At 34.3% G+C, this 26828-nt stretch overlaps 1 protein-coding gene across 1 annotated transcript; it reads right to left on the minus strand.

Moving 5' to 3' along the window:
• Positions 1-1877: 1877 nt before the first annotated feature.
• Positions 1878-22871, minus strand: LOC149806764 (uncharacterized). Its single transcript, XM_089957246.1, has 14 exons — positions 22218-22871; positions 21427-21604; positions 18997-19773; positions 17604-17779; positions 16970-17129; positions 15934-16031; positions 13634-13676; positions 12563-12660; positions 11207-11347; positions 10574-10750; positions 10124-10212; positions 9148-9316; positions 8001-8146; positions 1878-7466 (listed from the first exon to the last, which is right to left on the minus strand). Exons 1-14 carry the CDS (start codon positions 22857-22859, stop codon positions 5825-5827), a joined length of 4536 nt encoding a protein of 1511 aa, XP_089813372.1. The 5' UTR covers positions 22860-22871; the 3' UTR covers positions 1878-5824.
• Between the last annotated feature and the right edge of the window lie 3957 nt (positions 22872-26828).

Here is a 26828-nt window from a genome sequence, read left to right on the forward strand (position 1 = left end):
AGTTATATAAGAGCTGCGGGTAACATGCTATGTTGTGTGCTGTAAGACATAGACATGTTACGTTATGTACTGTAAGACATAAAAATGTTACGTTAATTGCTGTAAGACATAAACATGTTGCGTTATGTGATGTAAGATATAAACATTTCACGTTATGTGCTGTAAGACATAAACGTGTCACGTTATGTGCTGTAAGACATAAACATGTCATGTTATGTGATGTAAGACATAAACATGTTACATTAGGTGCTGTAAGATCTAAACATGTCACGTTATGTGCTGTAAGACCAAAATATGTTATGTTATGTGCTGTAAGACATAAACATGTTACGTTAGGTGCTGTAAGACATAAACATATACTATTTATAATAAAGAAAATTATAGAAAATAATTTCCAATGCAACAAAACTGAGAGAACTGACAGATCAAAACTAAGTGTTTTATTAAAGTCAACTACCTAGGTATCTGTTTTACAAATACTTTGTTTATATACTGCTTAATGCGTTTAATACCTTTAACACCTAATAGTTATAGTACAAGTGGAGAAATATATCAAGTAAGAAATAACATCCTAATTTGTTTAATCTTAATATCTCTTTAAGATTTTGTTTTTAATATAAATACTCTGGGTACCGACCCCCTCATAGTGTTTTCTCCTTTACGGGTTTAGTTACAATAAGGCTCGTACGTTGTAGACGTAATCTTGTTGCACGAATTAAAAGAATCACCGATTGTGGTGCATTCAATGAACTATTGATTTGTTAGTACCATTTCAGATTGAGATGAATATCTGTCACTTTTGCGCTGTTGAACGCATTCCTACTGCAAAGTAACTGACTGATAGCCTGTTGTGTGTTTACCAAACGAGTCACAAAATCTACACTGCACTGAGATCTGTCTCCCACTGCACGAGCTGCATGTACCGTTTGTCCCTTTATAGTAAATAGCTTCTTTGAAGTAGACAGTGGTTTTGCAGTATAGACAACTAAAATACATACAATTAGACTCTTTCTTTACTTTTCAAACTATAAATATAGTTTTCACAATCTGTCAAAGAAATTTTGAATAGTGTCTCATTAAGTGAGTTTTGTTCAGAGGTCGAACGGCGAGGGTGGCCTAAAGTTTAATGTCACGTCTACCATGAACAACTGCCACTACGCTCGATCTAAAATAATAGCACTATATTCCTTGGCCTGTGCAATAAAACTCTGGTGGTTGCTCATTTGTGATTTCTTTTCAGTAACCCATCCTAAGACATATATCCATGTTGTAGAGCAGCTGATTAGGCTTAAGTTTTTTTGCAAGACTTTAAAACGTTAAGATCAGAGATTAATCGCTGGGAAATGGAGCTTTGTGGAAATTCCTCATAAATTAGGATTTTTTTCCTTTTACTAAATCTTAATATTCCATCGCTTGGTATCACAGTCAAACCAAATTATGTCCCCAATAGGCTATAGTATAGCTATCTTTCTCACTCCATCACGCTATCGAGATTCTATAATCCACAAATGCCAACATGAGCAAAATATTCACAATTCTATTGATCGATAAAAAACCCAGACACTACGTATTATCTTCCATTAGAGACACTACTCATTTTCTTCCATTAGCCCAAATGGAGCGTGAAAATACAAACACGATACATAAGTAGCAGATAGTACGATACATGAACAAGGTTACATCTTCACCATTATATAGCCATATATCGAAATAGTGACAATCATACAAAAACAATACTTTTCGTCACAACAACATATCTATATACTTTTTACATCACACCCTCACCCCACGCACATACACACATACCACAAAAATGCAAGCACGCGTTCTTCTATCAAGAAGAGAATGTAAGAAGATATTCATCATAGAACAAAGAATTAAGATATATCCCTTTAATCTGAGTATATAATAATAATAATAATAATAATACACAAACATCTAAGTTGCGTATAATTCAAATAGTTCATATATTTACAAGTTCAATAAATGTTAACATATTCGTATTTTCAAAATAATACTTATTTATATAATTATATAATTAATGCTTTAATCTTTATACAATTGCCACTTCAAAGTAAAGTGAAACCCTTCCACCAGTGTATTGCATACAGAATATAAACTAATCCTATAAGTCACTGTTTAAAGTTAACTGATGCACATTCATACAGCATATTACATACGGAACATAATGATTCTTCAGCTGGTGTGTACGGTCTTGCCCTCTAATACCATAAAGGGATATATTAAATAAGGGTCATGTTCTGCCCCCTCTCCAAATGTCCTTATATAATGTATACTGCATAAGATGGTTAACATTTATTTCTGACATCAATTTTGTGTTCGTGTGTCTGTAGCCATGGTTACTGGGTATCGAAACACTATCAAGAAAGACCTGAAAAGTAGTCATCTTTTCCATTTACTTCTCATCGATACTGCTTTACCATGAGCAATTCACTCAGTTTAAAATTGCAATATGCCATATTTTTTGGGTTATGAAGCTCTATAAATAAAGTTTAATATCTAAAACTGTTCCAAAATGGTCCATCGTAGACAAAAAAGAAATTTCTATTATACTTCAACAGAAAACTGTCTAAATTACATTGATAGAGAAGCTACTTAACCATAAAATATAAAACTGTTCCAAACTAAAATATTGCTTAATATTAATCAATGATATAAAATATTATTGAATTATTTAAATGATTGTTTAATATTATTGAATGATATGATTGTAAAAAGGCGTTTACATGGACATATCTTCACTGACAATGACAAGTGTTCTTTATCTATTTATGTAATTTTTTCTTGATACTTTCGTGGCAATATACCACACACACACACACACACACACACACACACCATTATGTTTCAATCTTCAGAAGAGAAAAAGATAATACATCGCATTCCATACCCCATTTTAGCCTCTAGTTAAAGTCTAATGTTTATAAACTATATATGTGTCTGTGTTTTAATGCGAATGCCAAGTCATATTTAATATCCGCTACACCAACACATTAGTACTTTTTGCATACTTTTGTAAAATATAAATGGTAAAGCGCAAACGGGATAAAAAGCATCTATTGTTTTGTTTTAGCGAGTACACCGTCCATTAATACATCAAAGAAGCACAATAGTCGAGTCAAATTATAAACACTTGATCACATGATATTTTTCGGCTTTCATAATTGCTTCACCTAGTCCATATCTAAGTTTAGTTGAAATAACTGCAAAATATAATAAATATAGATCTTGAAAGTTCGTCTCTGCATTGTATATTTGCCTTCACAGCATTAAAAACACCGAAAATAACTATTTATAACCTTCATACATTTACCAATGCTATCAAAAACACAAACTTCTCTCTATCTCTAAATGGCTTTGTTCTGAATATATTGTATGTTTGATACGCTTTATGGTTAGTGAGATCCCCCATTTATGTTTCACCCAGAAAAAATAGGAAGGTGATCTTTCTTTTAGTATAATTATTAATGATGGTAGTAGTAGTAATAGTAGTACTTATATTCAAGCCGGTTTTACTTAGAATAAAACATTTTCATCTGTAAATGATATAAAAATTACAATTATGATTTTCTGTTATTATACCCGATCAGTAAGTATATAAAGTTATGAGGTAAACATTTAATGAAATAAAAAAAATAAAAAAATATGCCATTGCAATAAATATGCAGTATTTAGATAAACAGATCGAACTAACTTGCTTTGTTTTTTGTTTTTTATTTTGCTGGTTGTAAGATATAAATAATTCCAATATCCTTTACAAACACGTATAAATGTTATAATATATAATTATGGAATAATATTTCGGTTTCACTACAATCATTTTCTGATGCAAAGATATTCGGCCACTCTCCTCTAGTTTACTTTTGAAGATAAACGTTACTTTTCAGGACAGAAAAATAAACTAATTGGCAAATTATTGAGGAATACATAAATGAATTCATACTATTTTGTTTGCAATATTGTGCATAATTTTCTGTAAGTTGTGAAAACTGAACAGATAATAAAACTTTGGTTCAAATCTGTAAATGGACAGCTCTTGATGTAATGGGTATTTAATTCAAAAAGAAAGAAAAAGAAGAAAACAACGAATTTATATGAGGATGGTTTTTCGAAACAGGAGCGTGAATATGGCACATTAACTCTCTACTAATTGAACCTTGAAAGCCATCGATAACTGATATGTATATCGTGCTGATGACACATTTCTTGCAAACAGATTTAAACAACTGCAGACGATTCTTTGTTGTTTGTTCAGTTCATGCCCTAGCTTTCAAGAATTAATATTGTTACAATATGAAGAAAGACCGAGTTAATACAAATTTAATGAAATATATGCTGGTTACAACTGTTCTCTCCATCTGAAAATTGACAGCTTCATTTATAGATCACAAGTACGGAAATACGCTGCAGTATTGAGGACAATACACAAATATATATTTATTTAAACATACACAAATATATCAACATACATTAAAAATAACATGGCTTTTAAAGTGTTTATATAAAGCAATTTGATATACCGATACTAATGATATATCAAATTGTGATCCTTCCATGGAGTAATAATACGTATATATAAACATTCTTGCAATGGCGCCCTTGCAACTGTGTGCTGTCCACTTAGTAATCATAAGTGACGTATGAAAATAGCGACAGATAATTCCCCGTTTTCTAAATGAATTTAATATGATACACATTTTCATCGCAATCCTTTCTGCTTTGCGTGCCCTTCCCACTCATGCATAAGGGACAAAATACGCAAAAATCTGGAGTGAGAGAGAAAAACTTGAAACTGAACTTACCCCAAGTAACCTACAGAAAATGGTTCGTCGTAACGGTATTAGTGCACTTTCCTTTGGATTTATCTACTGTGTTTAAATAATCAATGATACATAGTTGCAATCCCTGTAGACATTATATGGTAAACCTCTCTCTTACATGGTACACATACTGTGATGTATTTAATGTTTTGTTGTTTTTACTGCCTAAACCTATTATAAAAGACGAGCATAGAGGATGTTGGCCTATTGGATCTCACAATGTCTCCGAATTTATGGATGATGGTAACAGTTAAGTCAAACCGACCAAAGGTTGAGAGAGAGAGAGAGAGAGAGGGAGAGAGTTTTATGGTCGGTAGTAGTATTATTAAAGCAAAATAATAACATAGATTAACTGTAAATATATTAAAAAATTAATTACTGATTGTTGGTTCGTCATTTCAATTAGTTTCTATTCCACACTCATTCCATGCGCCGGTAGGTCAATGGCTCAGCGGTCTTCATTAAAACCATCATGTTCAAATCATAAGTGTGTCTGCCAAATTTCCACTTGCAATCATATCTGTTTCTCGTTCGTTAGTTTAAATATCATAGACGTCGTCAGTTCTCAAAGGATAAGCGGATGGGGTTTTATAAGGGTCATGAAACGTGTATGAATAATCATACAATGTTTTTCTCCAACCTATGCATACAACATAAAAATATATGTGAAGGTATATAAATAAGGTTTAACAATTATTGCCATTTTTATCATATTTAGATGCTTCTGGTTTAAAATTACTTATGATCATATATATATTATAGACTTTTTCTAACACCTTTCCTTACTAGAAATTACACAATTTATTTCCCTTTTTGTTACAACCCAGCTACAATGATCTATACCAAGTCGTAAAGTTTAATATCTTGCAATGATAACTTAGTGATTCTAATCTGAGTTAGATATGCTAAGTAGAAATTGCAAACATATATCTGGTGCAGTACTAATGTCTGGTTCAATTCTTTCCAATATTGCATTGGCATTTCTAATTGTTTTCAACGCCACCACCGTGTACATTATCTCCTAAGCCATGTATGTCTGAGATGTCCTTTATTTCATAAAGGGTTGTTCCTTCACCAAGAGTGTGACCAAGTGTATTCATCCTCGAAATGTCTGATACTCTGTGATTAGATCTTGCAAATACATTTTTGATGTAAGACTGAGATCTGGTTTCATAATGATCACTTCGATCTTTTTCAACACCACCTACGTGTACATTTTCGTCCAAGCCATGTACGTTTGAGATATCTCTTATATCATAAAGGGTCGTTCCATCGCCCAGCGTATGACCAATAGTGTTTACAACTAAAGTGTCAGATACTCGGTGATTTGATCTTCTATCCTTCATCAAACTAAAGCTGACATCTTTGTCCTCTAATGTGCCTACCGCGTTCTTTTCGCGTTGCTGTCGCATAGTTACTGCCTCTAGATAATCATCATTCGAGCAGAAATCCGCTTCTTTATTTCCATGACTGTGTGCACCATGAATCCCATGTTGATCCATGATCGAGTTTGCTTCAAGGTAACCACTGTCAACAGAGCTTTCATTGTCTTTCTCAAAGACAGCGTAATCGTAGACATGAACTTTTTCATCTGCGACTGAACCTCCAAAAGGTACATGTACCTTTGCAGCGTGTCTTTCAGTAATTTTGCAAGCATTCAAAACAGGCCTATTTTCTTCATCAATTTCATGATAGGTAAAATGCTTCTTTCTAGCACTATCATTCAAATGAGTAGACTTCAACATTGAAAATGACATCGCATGTTGGTCTTCATTTTCTGGTGTGAAAATTGAGTGTTTTTGCTTTGAATTGAATAGTAATGGAATTGAATTTCTTGCTCTGTTCATATAAATTAATCCACTTGGATATTCTCCTACGCACGTGTCATTTTTGTTATCCTCGTCTTTTCCAATGTTTTCATTTCTTTCTGAGTAGTCTTGATTCGTTGATGAAATTCCTGTGTTGTCTTTGAATTCCCTGAGTTTGTACTCTTTGCTAACTTTATGTGTCACCCTTCGTATAGACGTTTTATCGGAGTCACTTTTGTCATAACTGTGCTCAAAATCTTCTTTTAAAACTGAAGAGGCAGATGATAGCGAAGCTGTACTCCAACTCTTGACCTCTTGTAGTAATGAATCACGTGTTTTATTGATATGATCATCATCAGAAGATTCGCGAGTATATTCCACTGTTTCATGCATACTGGTTAAGCTTCGATATTCATTAAGCGACCCATTTTCATATGTATTATACGTAGATGAAGGTGCCCCAACATTGTTATACATTTTGTTAGATCCTTCATTTTCACCGCGAGAGCCATATGGAGAGTAATTATCATACCTTGTGTGTGTTTCGGTACTAAATACCTCATGTTCTGGATTCCTTCGAAATGTAGGCATTATATAAGTAGGTCCAGTCATACCCAAACGTGTCATGCGTGATCGTGCAGTTTCTTTCGGTTGATGAAACCTGTTTGCCTTCGGCATTCCATCAACGTTGAAGTGATGATGATAAACGTTTGCTGTCTTTAACGGTCTATCTACGCATACTTTGTCTTCGGCTGTAACTTTGTTGAACTTGACGAGCTTGTGTACGGCATGACGTTTGGATCGTCTACTCATGATGCTGCAATAATCAATTGCCAAAGCATACCAGTGAATTGTGAATGAACATGAGATCTCATACTGAATTGTGAATGAACATGAGATCTCATACTGAATTGTGACTGAACATGAGATCTCATACTGAATTTTGAGTGAACATGAGAGCTCGTACTGAACTGTGAATGAACATGAGATCTCATACTGAATTGTGAATGAACAAGAGATCTCATACTGAATTGAGAATGAACGTGAGATATCATACTGAATTGTGAATGAACATGAGATCTCATACTGAATTGTGAATGAACATGAGATCTCATACTGAATTGTGAATGAACATGAGATGTCATTTTTTCATACCTCAGGATTAATTATTGTAAAAATTGAATTTATTTTCAGTATATTCGGAATCTATTCCTCATTTTTAAAAATACTATAATATCGGTGACCTCTTTTAAAGGCCGGACATTCTTTCCACCTTTCAGTAAAACAAATAATTTAAGATAATAATGAAGAGGACTGTCTTTAACGTTAAACGATTTAAAATGGAACTTACATGATCTCCATCCTTTCAATAATTTCGCCAATGTCTGGACGTCTGATTCTTTCTCTGTACCAACACCATTCCATCACTCTGTATAGTTCGTCAGGGCATCTTCCCGGCTGCGGCGGATATTGTCCTTTGTGCAAAGCGTCCAAAAGCTACAAGAATAAAATCTCGACGGTAGATTACCTGGTACAAAATCATTAGATATAACAAAATAAACTCAGGCCGCCTTTATGTTTGTAATGAAACTTGTGGAATAATAAACTGCATTTTTGTTTTCAACTTCCATATAATATTTACATCATGGAAAAATGTGTTGCCAAAAATTATTTACAGAAATAGGAGACCTTAACGAAAATCAATCCTGTTTTATTCTCCAAAATATGTAATTATCCATGCATTCTTACAATTAGGTTATATAATTATTTGTACCTTCGCAAGCTCATATTCAGCGAAATATCTTTTCAGGCATAGAGATGAGTAGAATCTATGTGGAAACCTCAACATATTTTTCTCACTATATTTATTTTTCCCTTCAACATTCAACACATTCGGTATTCATCAGGAAATATTTTTCCTCGTCTGTTGCTATAGTTTTCACGGTCTTTCAAATTTTATTATCAAAATCTAAGCAAGTTAATAAGCTGAATATTATATCTGCCAATTGTACAAGTCTTGTTAGTCGTATAACTTTACGAATTGTCTATATCGCATCAATAATGTAACAAGTCACGTGCTATTGATTTTTCACACAGTGCATTAGCATTAGTACGAATATATTATCGAAGGTAGTGTTGTGATCGTTAGATCCTACACACGCATGAGAAGGTAACAACAAAATCATTTGACAGTATTGCGATTTAGTCACATTTCATCAATGCTTGTTATATGCAAATAGCAACAAATAAAAAAATTATTTAACTTTTTAAAAGTTATTTCATAACAATAACTTTCCTTTCTGAAACACAATTATTCAATATGATGTGGCCAGAACATGGACACCATGGCTAAGACAACCGGACTATGACAAGTGGACAGAGGAATGAACAGTAAGGAGAGCATTTCTGCTAGATTTCTCTGTCATGAGGATGAGAAAAATGTTTTTAATCTACCTGTTATATATACACAACGTTATCATTGTCATGCATTTGCATACCTTATATTTGGATACATCAGCAAGAGGAACGCTAGATAAAGAAGCTTTACGTCCATCAGGTAAGGAAAGTATCTGGTAAACTTCAAAGGCAGTCATACCAAATTGGTATATGTCGCTGGCTGTGGTATACATTTTGTCATAATCAGAATGAAGAATCTCAGGTGGCATCCTTAAATGATGTGGATATGTTGAAAACGTCTTTGTTATAAACACCAAGCATATCACTAACATTGATTACGTAGGGTACGTGGTAAACGTATGAAAATTACGTATTACTGTTAGACTAATCCTTATTTTTTTTGTTCAGTTATGTGTCCCATGATCTATTTCACCAGCGCAAGGTCAAAAAGTGCAAGTTAAATGTTAATATTAAACCATATATATTTCATAATTGTTGAATGAAAAATTAAGTAATACAGGTTGCTAAATCATCCCTTATTTTAACAATCGTATAATTCAGACTGCAATTATCACTGACCCTCAGTGCTATTCAAAAACCCTTGGAATCGAACTAATATAAATGTGGACTCATCTATTCGAGTTTTAGTGAAAGACACGCAGACGTACTATGGCTGCTAAAATTATGATCACTAAGAAAGCCATTGGTGGGTGAAATAATCTTGACAATGAGTACACCTTAAAAGCACTTCTAAAATTACCATTTTCAAAACCAAATAATAACAAAAGAGTGTGAAATAATTTGGAAGTCAGTAAGCATTAATTTTCGCTTACACTTATACTCAGGATTTGCATTAAAGATAGCTAAGACACATACTGTGTACTTATTTGAAATTCACGTTTCTTACAACTAACATAACATCATAATTATGTGATCGAAGGTATAACGCTTCCATATAACGCTGTAAGATCTTGGCTCGGATTTAATGGATGATAGTATTCACAAAACCTTAGGAAGGAGACTGTTTTCGTAAACACTAAAGATGTTGATGTCAAAAGTAAATACAAGGTAGGCTACCAGTGTCGTCGGTCTTCGAATGGTTCGTCTATGACCCATTCCACATCTGCTGGCAGGGGACATGTACGTGAGAGTCTCAGAAAGTAAACCTGTATGTACAATAATAAGGAGACTAGAGAAATTTATTTCAAATGAAAATGGAATCATACTGCCGAAAATTACATATATCTCTTAAGTGATCTTTAATCTGCAACATACATCCTACTTCACGACGTATACGCAATTCGCTTTATAACTATGTACTTATCACAACAAATTGCTAGCTATTTATAATCAGTTTAATTATTTCATACAATATACCGGAGAGATCAGACAATTATTATTACGGAACTCTAACTACGTTTACGATTTTGGGTGCACATATTAAACATTATTTCGTGTTTCAAAACATCCAAAGAAAACGATCCACGTGGATGTATCACTAAATCATTTTCTATGTACGTTAGATACCTCTCCATTCAGGCCAATCCATACATCCCTGGCACTTATACACCTCACCAGCCATCTAGCTCTGTGGAATTTCTGTATGCACTTTGCTAGTTGAAGTAACTTTTCTAAAACATCGAGGCTATCTTGGGTCTGAATCGCAAATTCACGCAGTCGACAACCTAGCGGATATCGGTTTATCTTCAATTGAAAAGAAACATTCGAGCAGTTTCTTCGTGTAGATTTGTGACAAGAGAGGCCTCCATCAAGACCATAAAGTATATATATGGTAAAGGGCACTTATTATAATTCTAGCGAATATAGAAAGGTCGATGGAACACATGAAATATTCACAATAACTCTGAAAATTGAACACTAGCATCCTTAAGTACAATGGTAGGATCGTAACTGCAATTTCTATAAAGTGACATGAAACATTGAAATGTTCTATTTACTTTTTAACAAAGTAATATGATATATTTGTTATGTGCGTAAAAGACGTATATGGTAATTTTTTATATAAAAAACTATATAACTGGTAAATAGACCATCAATGTTTTTAAATTTGTGAATTTTCTAATTTGAAATAGGAAAATATTTTTTCATGTAAGAAAAAGATCTAGACGTTTGTGGGGGGAGGGTTGGGAGGTTACAAACCATCTGCATGTATCCATCGTTTTCGTAACTAATTTCTATAGACTCTATGTCCATAATATTCTTTAGCGTCTGTCGATAAGGAATTGTATTGTTAATGGCAAAATGGGTAAGTGGCTCTGTCACAATCAGGTCTGTGGTTCGCTGTAATAGTGAAACTGTATGTTAGAAACCGATAAGTTTTTTAACAACTACAAGAATAGGACCAATAGGATTTAACTGTAACACACTGTCAAGTGGTTTGTTTTCCTTTGATCAATTGACGGGGTGTTCAGTGGGACATCAACACATGAAAGTTTATATGGTGCCAAAGCAATTGGAATAGTGTGTCTTTCCCGAAGACACTTTATGACGGCCGAGTAAGCATGGTCTTTGCTGGATTCGAACACCTGCGCCATTCTGGCCAAAACATCCTCACACTAACTATTGAAATACCTTGACACCTACTGATGGACAAAAGATGTAATTATTTTTAATCTTTAACCTACTGATAACTGCGACTTGATCTTTCTCTCTCTGTATATATATGCATATATATCGTAGCATAGAAATCTCAGCATCTATCAAACCAATGAGTGGTGACGGAAGACGTTAATGAATGATAAACTATTAAAATTCAGATTGCATCCCTTTTGCCAACAACCCTTTGATACTGCCACCTGGAAACGACAACGTTCGATTTAGATTCGTATTTTTTACAAGTTCATTTTTCGTATAACTGGTCTGCTGAAAGCGTCAGAAAGATTTCATTTACAACACAAATGTGCTCATGTAAATGCTATTTTTTTTAAAAAAATGTATTATGACATTGTTCATATATACATAGTAAGTTATTTCATTACTCAGGATATGTAAATTGGAAACTTTCAATGAGAGGCAAATAATAGTCCTGACAAGTAATAACCAATATAATTGTATTATAATCTATGATATTGATTTATAGCACTACAAGAAATTTATCTCAAAATTGCCTTGTGTTTTGTTCCCTTTGAGGGGGAGGGGAAGCGTTCGGTGCTTTCGTTTTGGGGTTTTGTTGCTTTATTAAAAGTACTCGCTTGCAAGTCAAGTACAACTGCGAACTGAATAGACCCATATATGTACTCGCATATTGGGTCTTTGCACTTTGTTATAATTATTTATTAAAATAAACAACGTGGATCTTAATCAGCCGGTATATTATCAGATAGCAGATCAGGGTCTATGTAATTTCAGTTCGACTCAACAAATAAGTATGTACGATATTCATTTTTGAGCCTGGCATCCACCTGTTGATCTAATCCTTTTCTTTTGTGAAAGCAATTGAAATGTACTATCTGATATTTGCCAAACAGGACTTCATTAACTAACGATGTAAATTACCTTCAAAAAATTAGGCTGGTTCATAGAAGTCATTAAATCAGCTTCTGTTATTGCATTTTTCTCCTCACTCCTTCCTTCAAAAATGTTGTAATACTTGGCTGAAAAAGGTAATGATGTAAACCATTGAAGTCATAATACTAGTAACGTTAGCAATGCATTATTTTATATCATTATAATAGTGATAGTATCAATATATTGTATATAGTAGAGGCAGTAGTAATAGTACCGACCATAGCTCGTATCTCTCCATGACATTAATCGATTTGAATATTCATTGGAAATATTGAATTCTGGTTCAGAAATAGGCACACACACACACACACACACACACATATATATATATATATATATATATATATATATATATATATATATATATATATATATATATATATATACCGAACTTTGAACGATGATTCACATTAAAACTGACCAGAAGAAGATAAGTATAACGTAATAACGTATGTGCGTAACATCATTCTGATGTGTATGTATGGATGTATGTATGTATGTATGTATGTATGTACGGGTGCATGCATGTATGTATGAATGTATAAGTACGTATGTATGTATGTGTATGTATGTATTTATGTATTTGTGCATGTACGGACCCAGGATTATATGTATGTATGTTCGGATGCATGTATGTAGGTAGGTAAGTAGGTATGTGAGTATATGTATTTATGTATGTATGCATGTACGCACCCAGGATTGTATGTATGTATGTATGTATGTATTCATGTATGTATGTATGTATGCATGTACGCACCCAGGATTGTATGTATGTATGTATGTATGTATGTATGTATGTATGTATGTATTCATGTATGTATGTATGTATGTATGTATGTATGCATGTACGCACCCAGGATTGTATTTATGTAATGTATGTATGTATGTATGTATGTATGTATGTATGTATGTATGTATGTATTCATGTATGTATGTATGTATGTATGTATGTATGCATGTACGCACCCAGGATTGTATTTATGTAATGTATGTATGTATGTATGTATGTATGTATGTATGTATGTATGTATGCATGTGTGTATGTGTGGATATACTCACTGTCACCTGTTATCTTCATACTCAAAATGACACTGGGAATTGTCTGTGTGGTACAAAAAAATCTGTATACATTTAAGTACTATCTCAAGTTTCATGTCCTTTTATTTGATCATGTTTACAAATACATCTTTCAAACATTGTGACCATGTCGCTTATAATTTTGCACACAGCTCACTAACTCCGTATGTTTATTTAATCAGTCATCTATTCATCTAGTTATCTATGTTTTTCACTTCAGTTACCTTAAACAGCATGTTCCATATTGTCATGCAGTATGCATGGCTTACTGGCTTGAGATGTTTGGCAAGTCGGTTCAAAGTGCCTAATAAAACCAAGACCCGCCAACACAAAATTATATGACTCGTTAATTTGTGCTTGTAATTAAACAGACATTCCTTACTTAATAATAAATATTTCTTTTGAATGACCTTGAGTATATCTATTTACCTGATTTGTGCTTTCTTACTTTACAAAATTAGATTATGTCAGTTTTTAATACTGGGGACGATTTCGACATATCTTGGCAGAAGCAAAACTGGGAGTTCAATATCAGCGTGGAGTAGATAGATAGATAGATAGATAGACAGATAGATAGATAGATAGATAGATAGATAGATAGATAGATAGATAGATAGATAGATATACTGCATAGCATATTAAATTTAAGTGTTATACTTTTTTTCAGGATGTTGATAATTTTACATACATTGCTGTATCAGGCAATTATATCCAACTGGTCCAGTTTCGAGACCGAGCCAGTACATTAATGTCGTTAACTTAATGGCTTGATACAGGAGAGACATAGAGGATATTTTTTTCTACGTTATACCGTATATTTTTTTCGTGTGGTAGCAAAACATGATATTTTAACAAGTGGTGTGTGTGTGTGTGTGTGTGTGCTTTGGATTTTAAACTTCGCTTTAATTTTTCTGTGATATCACTACGATGTCTGCAGTGTGCCGAAGACATGTAACTTCATATCCCACCCAGTCACATTATCCTGACACCAGGATGACCAGTCAGGGCTCGAACCTGCGACCTCCCTCATCCTTGATGGACGCTCTAACCACTTTTGCCACTGGAGCGGTGTTTGATTTGGTATTACAAGATGAAATATATCAGGTACTAACATAGGAAAAGAAAATGTTCTTTTTATTATATACCAAATTTGCTCCAAAATCGAAGTTTCGAAGATTAAACTCACTGACACAACACGCTCCCCAACCCCTTTCGTAAATTCACCTCACTTACATTGGCTGATGTTATAAATATACGTGACTTACGAAAGCAGTAGGATTGTGTTGATCTAATATGTAGCGTTAAATTAATCTTTTCTTCATTTGAAAACTATTTGGCCCTATCTGAAAACAAAACAAGCCCGATTCAGCAATGCATCACACCAGGTTTTTCGTTGTAATGAGAAATAACTTCAGATAGATTTGAACGGCGTCTAGTCCAATTTGTTTATCTAAGATTAATTTCCGTGTCTGAAATTTAAGGCACTTTTTATTAAATTTGTTCTAGATCAAATATTAATCTTTGCCTTGTTTAATGTACAACTTTTGTATGTACACCAAAAAAAATCACATGGCATGACGGGAAATCTTACATTTTTACATATGAAAATGAAAGGATATTTTTTCCCCAAGTGAAAATATAATGATGTCTTTTTCACAGGTGAACATATACGAACGAAAACATTATGAAAATTATTATGAAACTTATTTCGTCAGTGTCTCAGTATTTCACACTTAAGCATATAGAAATGAACCAGAGCTAAGCCAAATAATGCCATATCAAAATATATGACTGGGTTGAGTTATAGTGCGTTGATTTGCTCAATTAAAGACTTAAAGACTTGAAAGTGTCATAATTGTAATATCATTAAGTTAGCAACTATCATAATAAAGGTGAAACCTGTTCCACTACAGAGCATTCCCATCATTACTTAAACGTGATCATTTAGTATTATGTATCCGTAATTGATAAGAGTTTGAAAATTCATATTGCCAAAACTAAAACTTGAGTGTGGTTTTATAATTAATTTCGTTCCAACCTATTCAAAATTACCGTGACCCCTTTCATAAGTAAGTTTGGAACAGCTCAGAAAATATTCGATAAATCATATCAAATATTTTTCTCATTTTCGTTTCTTTTCTTGGTTTAATCATTAAACAGGGGGCTTTAAATGTTTGAAATGTTAAGAACTCAGAGCAATACCTCGATGTTCCAAAGTAAATAATAACTACTCTATAATTCCCCGAATTTGGAGAAACCTTGACTCTTTTCTATTTACATACCAATTCTGGGAGATAAATGTTTCTCTTCTGAGCTAGCGAGATCGGAGGGTACTGTTCACTTTTCGTCCACACAGCTCTTAAACTTTCCTTTCCCTTTCCTGAAATTTATCAGGTAAAGTTACATATACTAAATAATCATTCGACCTTCAATTTTGCTTCGCTGAAAGCTTTCATCGTGGATTTGGTTCGTGAAACGTTCTGAAGTAAATAAAATTCTGTATTCCAACTTTAAGTTCAGCTCCAAAGTCATTGTTATTTGTGATAATTTGAGAGAAATCATTCATTAAAAAAATATTCATTGGATTTGCAAAGAGCTCATTGTCAGTTTGGACTAAAAGACTAGTTTGAGATTATTGTGAGTTCATTCAAAGACATTCTGGATTAAATCAGTGTGATACATCAAGACTGCTGGCACGTCAGCTCATCCAAGACTATTGGTACATCAGCACATTCAATATTGGATTTAATTCAGAACATTACTTGTACTTCTGCCTATATCCACTGCTTGCATATATTGATTTCAATTGCATAGGCATCCATTAAATTCCATAACGTTCGTATGCTTTAGTACCGTTAAATTTCATGATACAACTGCGTGAGACAAAAAGAGCTAAATGCACAACCATCACATAATCACTGGAGCGTGGTAAGTAAATAAATATAACATATATTCCTTTCAGTGGGTATCATTGTAAAATATACGTCGCTGCAACCAAATGTTATGTATGGTAGGTGTTCTAAGCACCACCCAGTCCACTGAGGAAATACTCTTTACAAAATATATAACACCTAAAATACTTGTATCTGTTAAACCAAACTCAATAAAGATGATGCTCCATCTGCCTCTAATAAGTACGTAGTATTTTCTGAATGAAATTTTATCGCTTACCAGCCCGCTCTAGAGTGAGTGAAAGAAAGATTTAAGCCTTATCGTGCAAGCCAAACAGTAACAACTTTATCCTAAATTCGAATCGACGCAACATGCATACTAGTTTAATATTTGCAAAATTGCGCTTTTTGGAATCTTCCCTCTTACCATTAGCGTCACATTTTATGGACGTGTATTCTTCCAAATTTTGCGATAACTCCTCGGCTGTTATCCTGTATTCTTCCTCATCAAAACATCGAAGTATCAGTTTAAATATTTCATCCGGTACACATGGTGGATGTCTTGGATTCAGGTTACCTTTTATTACCTAAAGAAACGATACACAAATCAGAATAGAGATATGAAAAATATAGATGTATGTTCTAGGTAATCAAACCTCTCAATGTGGATTGTCTTTGTAATAAATAAGATCGTTCTTCTACAACATTGTTTCTGTACTTTGCAATATTCAATGTGCTTTTCGGTTTATATCACACAGTAGGCTTTCAACAAAATAACAAGCTAATGGCTGATTACGGCTCATTTGATTCAGCTGTGACAACTAATAATAATATTTATTTGTAACTAATGTATGTGCATTAGTAGATATGTATCTAAGTAAACACGTGCTCTAAAAAAATAATACTTGGAAAATATGCAAAAATGACAACGGTAGCTATTCACGTTTTACGTGTTCCTCTTTGTTCCTGTTGTGGTGGTCATGTTGGTAGGGGCAGATGAAGAAGAAGAAGAAAATCGAAGAAAAGAAGAAGAATCAATGGGAAGGGTAGGTAATCATTACCATTTCCATGATTTCCCCCGTCTCCTTGTCTCTGTGCTCAGTGAACGGCCAGCAACCATGTGTAAAGATTTCAAGGATAAAGTGCCCAAACATCCAAATGTCGGTTCCTACTGAAAATTTGTCGTAAAGAAGTGACTCCCTGGCCAACCATCTCACTGCTAGCAACGCTCTATCAGCTGGAAAGCATTAATACATGCTAAGAATGAGACACCTGAACAGGAAGAAAATCAAATTTGATCAGCTAAGAATGAGACACCTAAACAGGAAGAAAATCAAATCTGATGAGCTAAAAATGATACACCTGAACTGGAAGAAAATCAAATTTGATGAGCTAAGAATGAGACACTTCAACAGGAAGAAAATCAAATTTGATGAGCTAAGAATGAGACACCTGAACAGGAAGAAAATCAAATTTGATGAGCTAAGAATGAGACACCTGAACAGGAAGAAAATCAAATTTGATCAGCTAAAAATGAGACACCTGAACTGGAAGAAAATCAAATTTGATGAGCTAAGAATGAGACACCTGAACAGGAAGAAAATCAAATTTGATCAGCTAAAAATGAGACACCTGAACAGGAAGAAAATCAAATTTGATGAGCTAAGAATGAGACACCTGAACAGGAAGAAAATCAAATTTGATGAGCTAAGAATGAGACACCTGAACAGGAAGAAAATTAAATTTGATCAGCTAAAAATGAGACACCTGAACTGAAGAAAATCAAGTTTGATCAGATACTTTTCAGCAAAATTAAGCCCAAAAAATAGCATGACAGCCTTATGTGTTTCTGAAAATTATGTAAAAAAAATATATATTTCACTTAAGGTCTTGCTCAAAAGTCCTGCAGTATTCTGGTTTTGGTGACAGTAACATAAAATGACTTTACAATGTTTAACATTATTTATGGTCGAATGTGCAGAACACGCTTTAACGGGTTTGGTCGCAAAGCTTATATAAACTTCCCTTTGAAAACGATTCAAATTCAAAGTTATTTTTAGCCTAGATTTTAACAAAATTGTGGAAATTCACATATGTGATCTGGAATAGTTTATTAATTACATGGACACAATCAAACTAACATTGTACTTGAATTTTTTGTCTTCCACATTAACCGATACTTACTTAAAATTACAATGTTATACAAATTATGCTCATTGATTTTCAGTTGTCTCTAGTGTTTGAATTAAGCGTAGACTGAGACATACTAAGTAAATTAGATCAATTATCATGATTTCAGAGAAGTTACGTAACCACTTGAGGTCCACAAACAAACCATTTTGATCAGCTAAGTGAAATGTTGCAATCTTCCATCAGAGACATTTTGGCATACACGGGCCTTCTTTTCCTGTAGAGTGAAGACTGTATATGTTTGACTGATTATTACATTCTTACCCGTATAAAAAAAGTCTTGTTTGTTAGGTGTTCTTTTAGACACTCGGAAGTTCTCCAGCTTTACATGAAAGGTATCGGGACAAATTTTAAACTGAGCTGTCGTGATGTCACGATGAAGTACATCATTAGCATGCAGGTACCTGATAGCTCTCAAAGATTCAGAAACGATGAGGGTCAATTGAGAGTAACTGAGCCATTCTTTATTTTCTCGTCTAAAAAGCAAATATTTCAGTAATTTCACTCCATGTGGATTCTCCACAACAAAGAACAGAGGCATGGGTAAGCATTGATAGGCGAGCAGTTGAACCACATGTTCGTGAACTCCGTTCCTTTGTAAACTTCTCAAAGTTTCTAGAGTGTTTAAAGCAGCATCTGTTTCTCTTTTATCTGCTTTGTCCTTGTAGTCCTCTTGAAAGCGATCGAGAATGCATTGATTGCTTGGAATCAGACACCAAACGTCTACTTCTTGAGACCCCATGCTACCAGAGTGCATTGCCCAAGCTGGAAGAAAGTCCGATTTTGTCTTATCCATTGAATCTGAGTGAAGACATAGCCTGGCTTGCCGTAATTGATGTGTTACGTACTCAAAGCTCGTAGACTTTAGATTTTCCAAGACGTTTGTTTTGGAAATTATTAATTTCCGAATATCACGATTCTTGTGAAAAACGAGGTTCTTAAAATTGTCGCACACGACTTCCTTTACTTGGTCCTTGGTATCCATCGTCAGCTGCACGAGTTTCTTCATGTTCTCAATGAATTCATTCTTTCCACTGACGTCTGAATAATAATAATAATAATAATAATAATAATAATAATAATAATAATAAAATAAATAAATGAAAATAATAATCCAATAATAATAATAAAAATAATAATAATAATAATAAATTTGTAAAATTATAGTAATAATAATACATTTAAAAGTAATAAATGTAATAAATAAAAATGATAATAATAATGATAATAATAAAGTTGAAAAGTAATGATAATAATAAATTTGAAAAGTAATAAATGTAATATATTATAATAATAATAATAATAATAACAATAATAATAATAATAAAATTAATAATAATAATTATAGTGTGTAGAAGTAGTAGCAGTGGCAGTTGATGGCAATGCTTAAAAATAGTAAATAACAATAGTTTTAGTGAAAAATGGAGCATGTTGTATTTTATTGGTTTTAACGCGACTTTTCAGCGAATGGCAGGTTATATACATGGCGGCCAGTAAAGCTGGAAAAGGAAGAACCCGGAAAAACGGGAAGCTACTGGCAAACTTTCTCACATAGTAATATTTCCCGAGCCCAAGACTCGAACCCACGCCGACAGGGGTGTGATGGCGGTGATCGCTAAAGGCGGACGCTTGAGACCACTCGGCCACATGGGCACCTCCCCCTCCCCGCCCCAATAAAAAGCCCCAGCAAATGGAGCATAATACAATACTTGAAATAATACCGAGTATATGTAAGAATGAATGTGATCGAAGTATAAGGTATTTGACCGCACCTGTACCTTAGTGGTTAGAGCATCCGCTTCGGATGCGTGAGGTCACTGGCTCGAACCCCGGCCGAGTTATACCAAAGATTTATAATAAAAATGGTACTAGCAGCTGCCTCGCTAGGTGCTCAGCATTATGAAGCGGTAGGACTGGTCGGCCTATTGTCAGGATAATGTGATTAGGTGGAACATGATGTTACATGTCTGCGGCATGCTGCCATCGTGCTAGACATCACCATAAACTGCCACACTGCAGACATCGTTGCGATATGACTGGAAAATTGTTAAAGCTACGTTAACATTTTGTACCACACGTACACGCACGCGCACACGCACACGCACATACACATAAGACATTTAATTGCATGCAATGTTCTTTTTCAAGTTCAATTAAACTTGTAGGTCATGAAAAAGATATTTTTATTATTTTCTATATGGACATAGAATATCTTAAATAATAATACAGTTGCCTGTATAAATATCGGTTATGCTGCTGTCAGGATATTAAACGAAGAAGAAGCTAATGTGGGTATCCAATAAAATTTAATCTTTTTAATGGAATAAACACGTATTTGCTGTAGAACCATGACGTAATATAGATTGAAACTCGAACAAAAGTTTGTTTTGGGGTGAATATGACTCTAACTTATTATGCATTGCCCTTTCCTGTAATTGTATGATAATATTTAATAAAGACACCGGACTACAATTGCCTTTTGGTGTTTTGTCACTTATACTTGGCAACAGTGCTGGATCAATTTGGAAAATGCCGACATGCTATTGCAAGAGTAGAGGTAGGTGAATTATTTTGACAAAAGTAGGCACGTTCGGAAAATATCGAGTCTAGATCGTTTAAAGGCCATTCACAAGTCATAAAATTGAACTTTTGTTGCATAATACCAGAACTTTATTCAGTATATGAGTTACCAACTTGGTAATTGCTGGTGCAGGAGAATATGTTTGCATGACCTTGCAAGAAGGTATCGATACGTCTGAGATATAGCCCTTTTATGCTCTTGTTTCGTCTGTTTAAAGCGGACGATAATCTGTGCAGCTATGTCTGCTAATAATCCTGTCAGGAAGAGAACACTGGATCCTAATCTGTTAAGCTGTATGGAAATAATAATAAGGATTAGAGTGAACGGATCTGACTATTACCTCTTCGCCACTATTTTAATGTATTATCGTACTTGTTAGCTAGGCAAATCGATATGTTTAAAGGCCCGTTTTAGCGTCTTATGAAATTTTAACGTCTATCATCTTGAAAAAAACCTCGGTCAGATTCATTGGGCATTACATATGTCATAAGAAAGAAAGACCATATATGAACATTACTTTATTATCATGTTAGTATCTGATCACTTCTTTCTCGAGGAAAATGTTTGGTTGATTTTTATTTTCACAGCATTCTCGAATCTAACCAAGAAAATATGTGTCAAGCAAGATATAAATCGCGTTATATTTAGTACATTCTGAGAAAAATATATTTTGAGCAATGGTGTCATACTCTCTTCTGCTTGTACTTAAATTACCGATACCTTAGAATATCTCAATTTATTGACACCTCAGTACATAAATGATTTTTATCAAAGCACAAAACAAAATTGTTAAAAGATAAATATTCTTTACACGCATCGTGATGTATAAAATAACAATGAGCAGGCATGCGTGATTGCATACATATGTACACAGTAATATCACATGGTATAAGGAAAAACTCACCATATTTATCAGAAGAAATGTCAGGGAAATCTGTTCGGAGACATCCATTTTTGAAACTGCTTCAAACAGGAATTTCGTGTTACTTTCTCTCTTCAAAGCCTGATCCCAATCTCCCATCTGAAGTATGCTGTCCTCCTTTTCTATTCTGCAGCTGAGCTTCCTCAAAAAAATCTCTAAGCCCCATATGAATCCCCTCGTAGATTCTCCGAGACGATTCTGTGATTCACATTTGGAAAGTTGGATGACGAAATCATGCAGAAGTTCTCTCGTGAATCGAATGTGTTGTCGTGATAAAGTCGTGTTTGTCAAGGCTCGCAGGTAGACCATTGAAAGCAGTAATATGAATGAGTATACCAGATCTCTGACCGTCGGCCCGTCACCAATGTTATTCAACAAAGAAGCAAAAACAAACTGAGATGCTTTGATAAATTGTTCCTGGTCGCACATGAGCACGCTGCTCCTGAAGCAAATCAACTCTATTTTGTCAATCGTTTCAGATTTGATAATCATACAGTCACAGAGGAGCAACTCTGCGAGATCTGTCAAATTGTTTTCGTACATACAAGCAGGAATATACCTTCCCAGAATAAATTTGCCCAGCAAGTCACGTTCCTTCGAGTTGTTAAAGGCTTGAGGTATCATTGATGGAATAAGAAATGAAGAATCTGAAAAGGGGAAAATAATGTATAGGTATTCCTCTTTGACGTACTTATGAAATAACAAACCATGCACACTGAATAGGATAAGCAGTCTAGTGGTAGGACCTAATGCTATACATCTATAGTTAAAATTATATTTTTAGAGGACCCACTGTTGCGATTTTTAATCAGTGAGCGTGGTCGACCCAGCAAAGTTATACCTATTAAGTTGATGAAACTTATCAAGTGTGTGATATTACATGTGGGAATTAATACCTTTTTCGAAAATGACATTGTAAAAGGTACAATTTGTAATAATTATATCCTATCACTGAAATTTTTGCAATTAAAGATTTAAGGTTATTTCCACCCCCACATATTTTTGTATATGCCCTGCGTATCAGTATTTTATATACGAATAAATGTTATGAATATATTTTCATACCGTGCCTTCCTCGAATAATAAGCAAAGTTACATCGAGATAATCATACCATCAGAACAATGAAAACAGGAAGCGACAAGCTATACATACATACATGCACACACACACACACACGCACGCACGCACGCACACACACACACATACATGCATACATACATACATACATACATACATACATACATACATACATTACACATTATTATTTCAGCAATAGTTTGCAATCAAATTAAGCCAAGAAACGAGCTAAGGAAAAATAGAAAGTAAAGCTGTGCAAAGTGAGTAGAAATACCACAATGTCACTTTATTTTCTATTGATACAACTTAACCATATATAATTTTATATTTGACAATTTAAAATCATTTCGATAAATATTTACTTCCAAGGTAAAGCGTGAAACAAAGATCACTACGTCATCTTTCTCTCTAATTAATAAATATACTGGACATGTTCGTTTATCTAAGATATCATATAAACTTTTCTACACATCAAGTATGTATCCATGTAGAGTAGACTGAGAATGAGTCAAAGTTATTATTTTAGTTCGAATTATTATCTTGTAATAAGTAAACCTTTTTTGTTATGTATATCGCCATAGACAATATCACCACCACTCCTTTGTCCTAATACGGGTCGTTCACTGTTCTTTACTATATATTCAGCCTAACAATCAATCAGTGAACCGAATCTTATAGGCGAGACGTTATAGATGGTCAGAGCTCTGGTAGCTAACATCATTGGGTACACATTGTATAATATCAGATTTGCAGCGAATAAACAAACAAAGTGATATTGGCGCCAAGTATGTTGTTATCGAATCATGACAAAAAAGTTTCTGAAACCGATTGTGTTCTGTCGCTATAAAACTCTGGCTGGAAGAGAGATTTTACACTGCAATTAAATAAGTAAGATAAGAGAATGGATTTACTTCGATGTACCCTGAATAATAAGCAGATGCTTCTGTGTATTTCAAGATTGTTTTAACCTGGTATAGCAATTATTGTACAGTGCCAAAAGTAGTGCAGAAAAAAGTTTGAAGAAAAAACATGGACTGCAAAGCAGCTTGAAAGGAAAGCGTATTTCGTTACTCCCTACGTACGCATGCGTAAGCAGGACCTTAAGCTAATTTGCCACTTTGCTTTTGGGTTTATATAACACACGCATACGTGCACACATAGCCAAATAATGGAAGAACGTGGAGAATGTTGACTAGCTTAAAAAGTTTTATATGTATCGTATTGTCAAAGCTACTGGTATCCTGTGGGTAAAACAACATAAAAAGGGTGATTGAAGAGCACTGACCACGCCGAGAGTTTTGAGAACTCGTGAACGAAGTATCGGTTTATTGATTCAAAGCCATTTAACGTTTGCAAGGCCTTCAATTGATTATTATAAAGGAGATGTTTTTATCGTATTCTCAACAATAAACATTTCACTTTGATCATTTGTTGACCTTTCATGTATTGATCTGAAGTCGATGTTTCGTACAAATTACAATTGAATACAAACCTCGGTTTCACACAATCAGCGGACAGAATGGACTGGCATCTTTGTTTTTACTTTACCGTTTTCGCTTGTGAACACGATCGTACTTTTGGTCTACTTAATCTTGATTGGAACGGATGCTCCTATGTCCGGAACGCCAAAGAAAAGAAAACAAAACCCTGTATGGCTAAGAGTAAACACGACTCACAGACATCAGGACAGCCTCCGTGAAATTGTTAACCAGTCTCGGGCATTAGCAGCACTTATCAAGTTGAGTGATTACTGATTCTAAGCTTCTCCAGTCCTTCAATGTCAGTAAGTTACATTTACAAATAATTTTTATTCCATTTTTCAACTCAGTATAGTCAGTCTGAACGAAGAAAAATAACTTGAATGCGAGAATACTCTTACGTGCTTTCTGCAAAAGGTGTTTTCAAATATGAGCGAACAATGCGCTCAGCTTTTATGGAAACCGTAAATGCCTTAAGACAATGTAAAATCCAGATCACCAGATTAGTAGAGGAAGAAGTTACTCACCCTCTGGAAAACAGAGAGGTCCCCACACATGTATACCAACTACTTCTTCCGACGGTTCCAAAGTTGAAAGCTGTACAAATCTCTTCTGCCCAGTAAATGAAATATTACGAAAACGACGAACCCTTTCTAACTGTTCAGGTTGTGATTCCGCAGCTTTCTTCTCTGTGGTAAATGGTACTCTCGATTTGGTTGCCATCATGTACATCTTATTCTGAACTTCACTAGGTTGACCTGATTTGCGTGTGAGTTTGTAGATTTCCTCCACTCTTTCACTAGACAGCCGAGAGTCATTTGAATGTGTTTCACTACTAAATGGTTTATCTAAAGTTTCGTTTCCGTCCTCTCTTCTTTTATGAATGACGTTATTATTTATAAAATCATAAATATCATCTTCAGCTACACCTATAACGCAATCGTCATATTTCGCTTCTTCCTCAGTCAGTCGGGTTGCTTTGAAATTACTTTGAGACTTGTCTGCGACATTTTCTACATTAGAATAATTTTCGTTTTGGACAGATCTTATTTGTGGGAAAATCTGCCTAATTTTATCCAACAGGAGCTGCTCAAATCCATTATCTTGAAGATATATCACATGAGTCCCCTTAGAAGAAATATGGACCCATGTGCCAACAACTAACCTGGACAAACACTCCTTATCCAGCATTTCTTCATAGGAAAGGAATACATACCGGGTATGTTCACAAACAAGAGACAAAACACAAGGTTGATCACGACACTGATCGCGGAACTTTGACATTGAAACCCCTTGCAAATGTTCAACCACACGTGGAAACTGTTCTCTCTCGAGAATCTCCTCTACAAATGCATTTCTTTGTATACATGCAGTTTCTTTGCAAGAGTGCACCACGATCATCTTATTGCCGGAATAGCACGCCATAACAAATATCTGTATTCACCTTTGTAAAATATGTTTATAATATGTCTTGATCAATAAGTGTTTCACGCCAAGGTGTAAGCTGCCCAAGTATTTTAAAGTTGTCACAAAATCTCTTTAACAACACAGAAAAGCTATTATGAAATATGTATATGTATATGTCATGATCCAGAAAAGAAAACATGAAGACAAGCCGGAAGAAAAATCAACTCCGATTTCAGCGCAGCTTTTCTTTTCCCGATGGAAGTCAAATGCATTAGGTCTTTGCCAATATACATCGCATTTATATGATTTACGGTCAGGAATTGTGTTCACAGATCTCCGTTACAAAACATATCATCATCAAAATACGAATTATCATCTGGAGTCTTGAATTTTGTGACATTTCATATGACATCAAAATAAGAATTATCATCTGGAGTCTTGAATTTCTTGACATTTCATATGAAAAGAGATACAGAAAATGAAACTTTTAGCTCAAGGTGGCAAACCCACACAACCAGATAAAGACGCTCGGTAATTCCCCTTTTGTTTCATTTATCATACCGAAAATACATAATTATCAACACTTTATATGGCCTCATTTCAGAAACTTACTAATTTTTGTCGTGTTGA

This window comes from Sinohyriopsis cumingii, chromosome 1 (genome assembly GCF_028554795.1).
Source record: "Sinohyriopsis cumingii isolate HCF-2022 chromosome 1, ASM2855479v2, whole genome shotgun sequence".
Classification (NCBI taxonomy): domain Eukaryota; kingdom Metazoa; phylum Mollusca; class Bivalvia; order Unionida; family Unionidae; genus Sinohyriopsis; species Sinohyriopsis cumingii.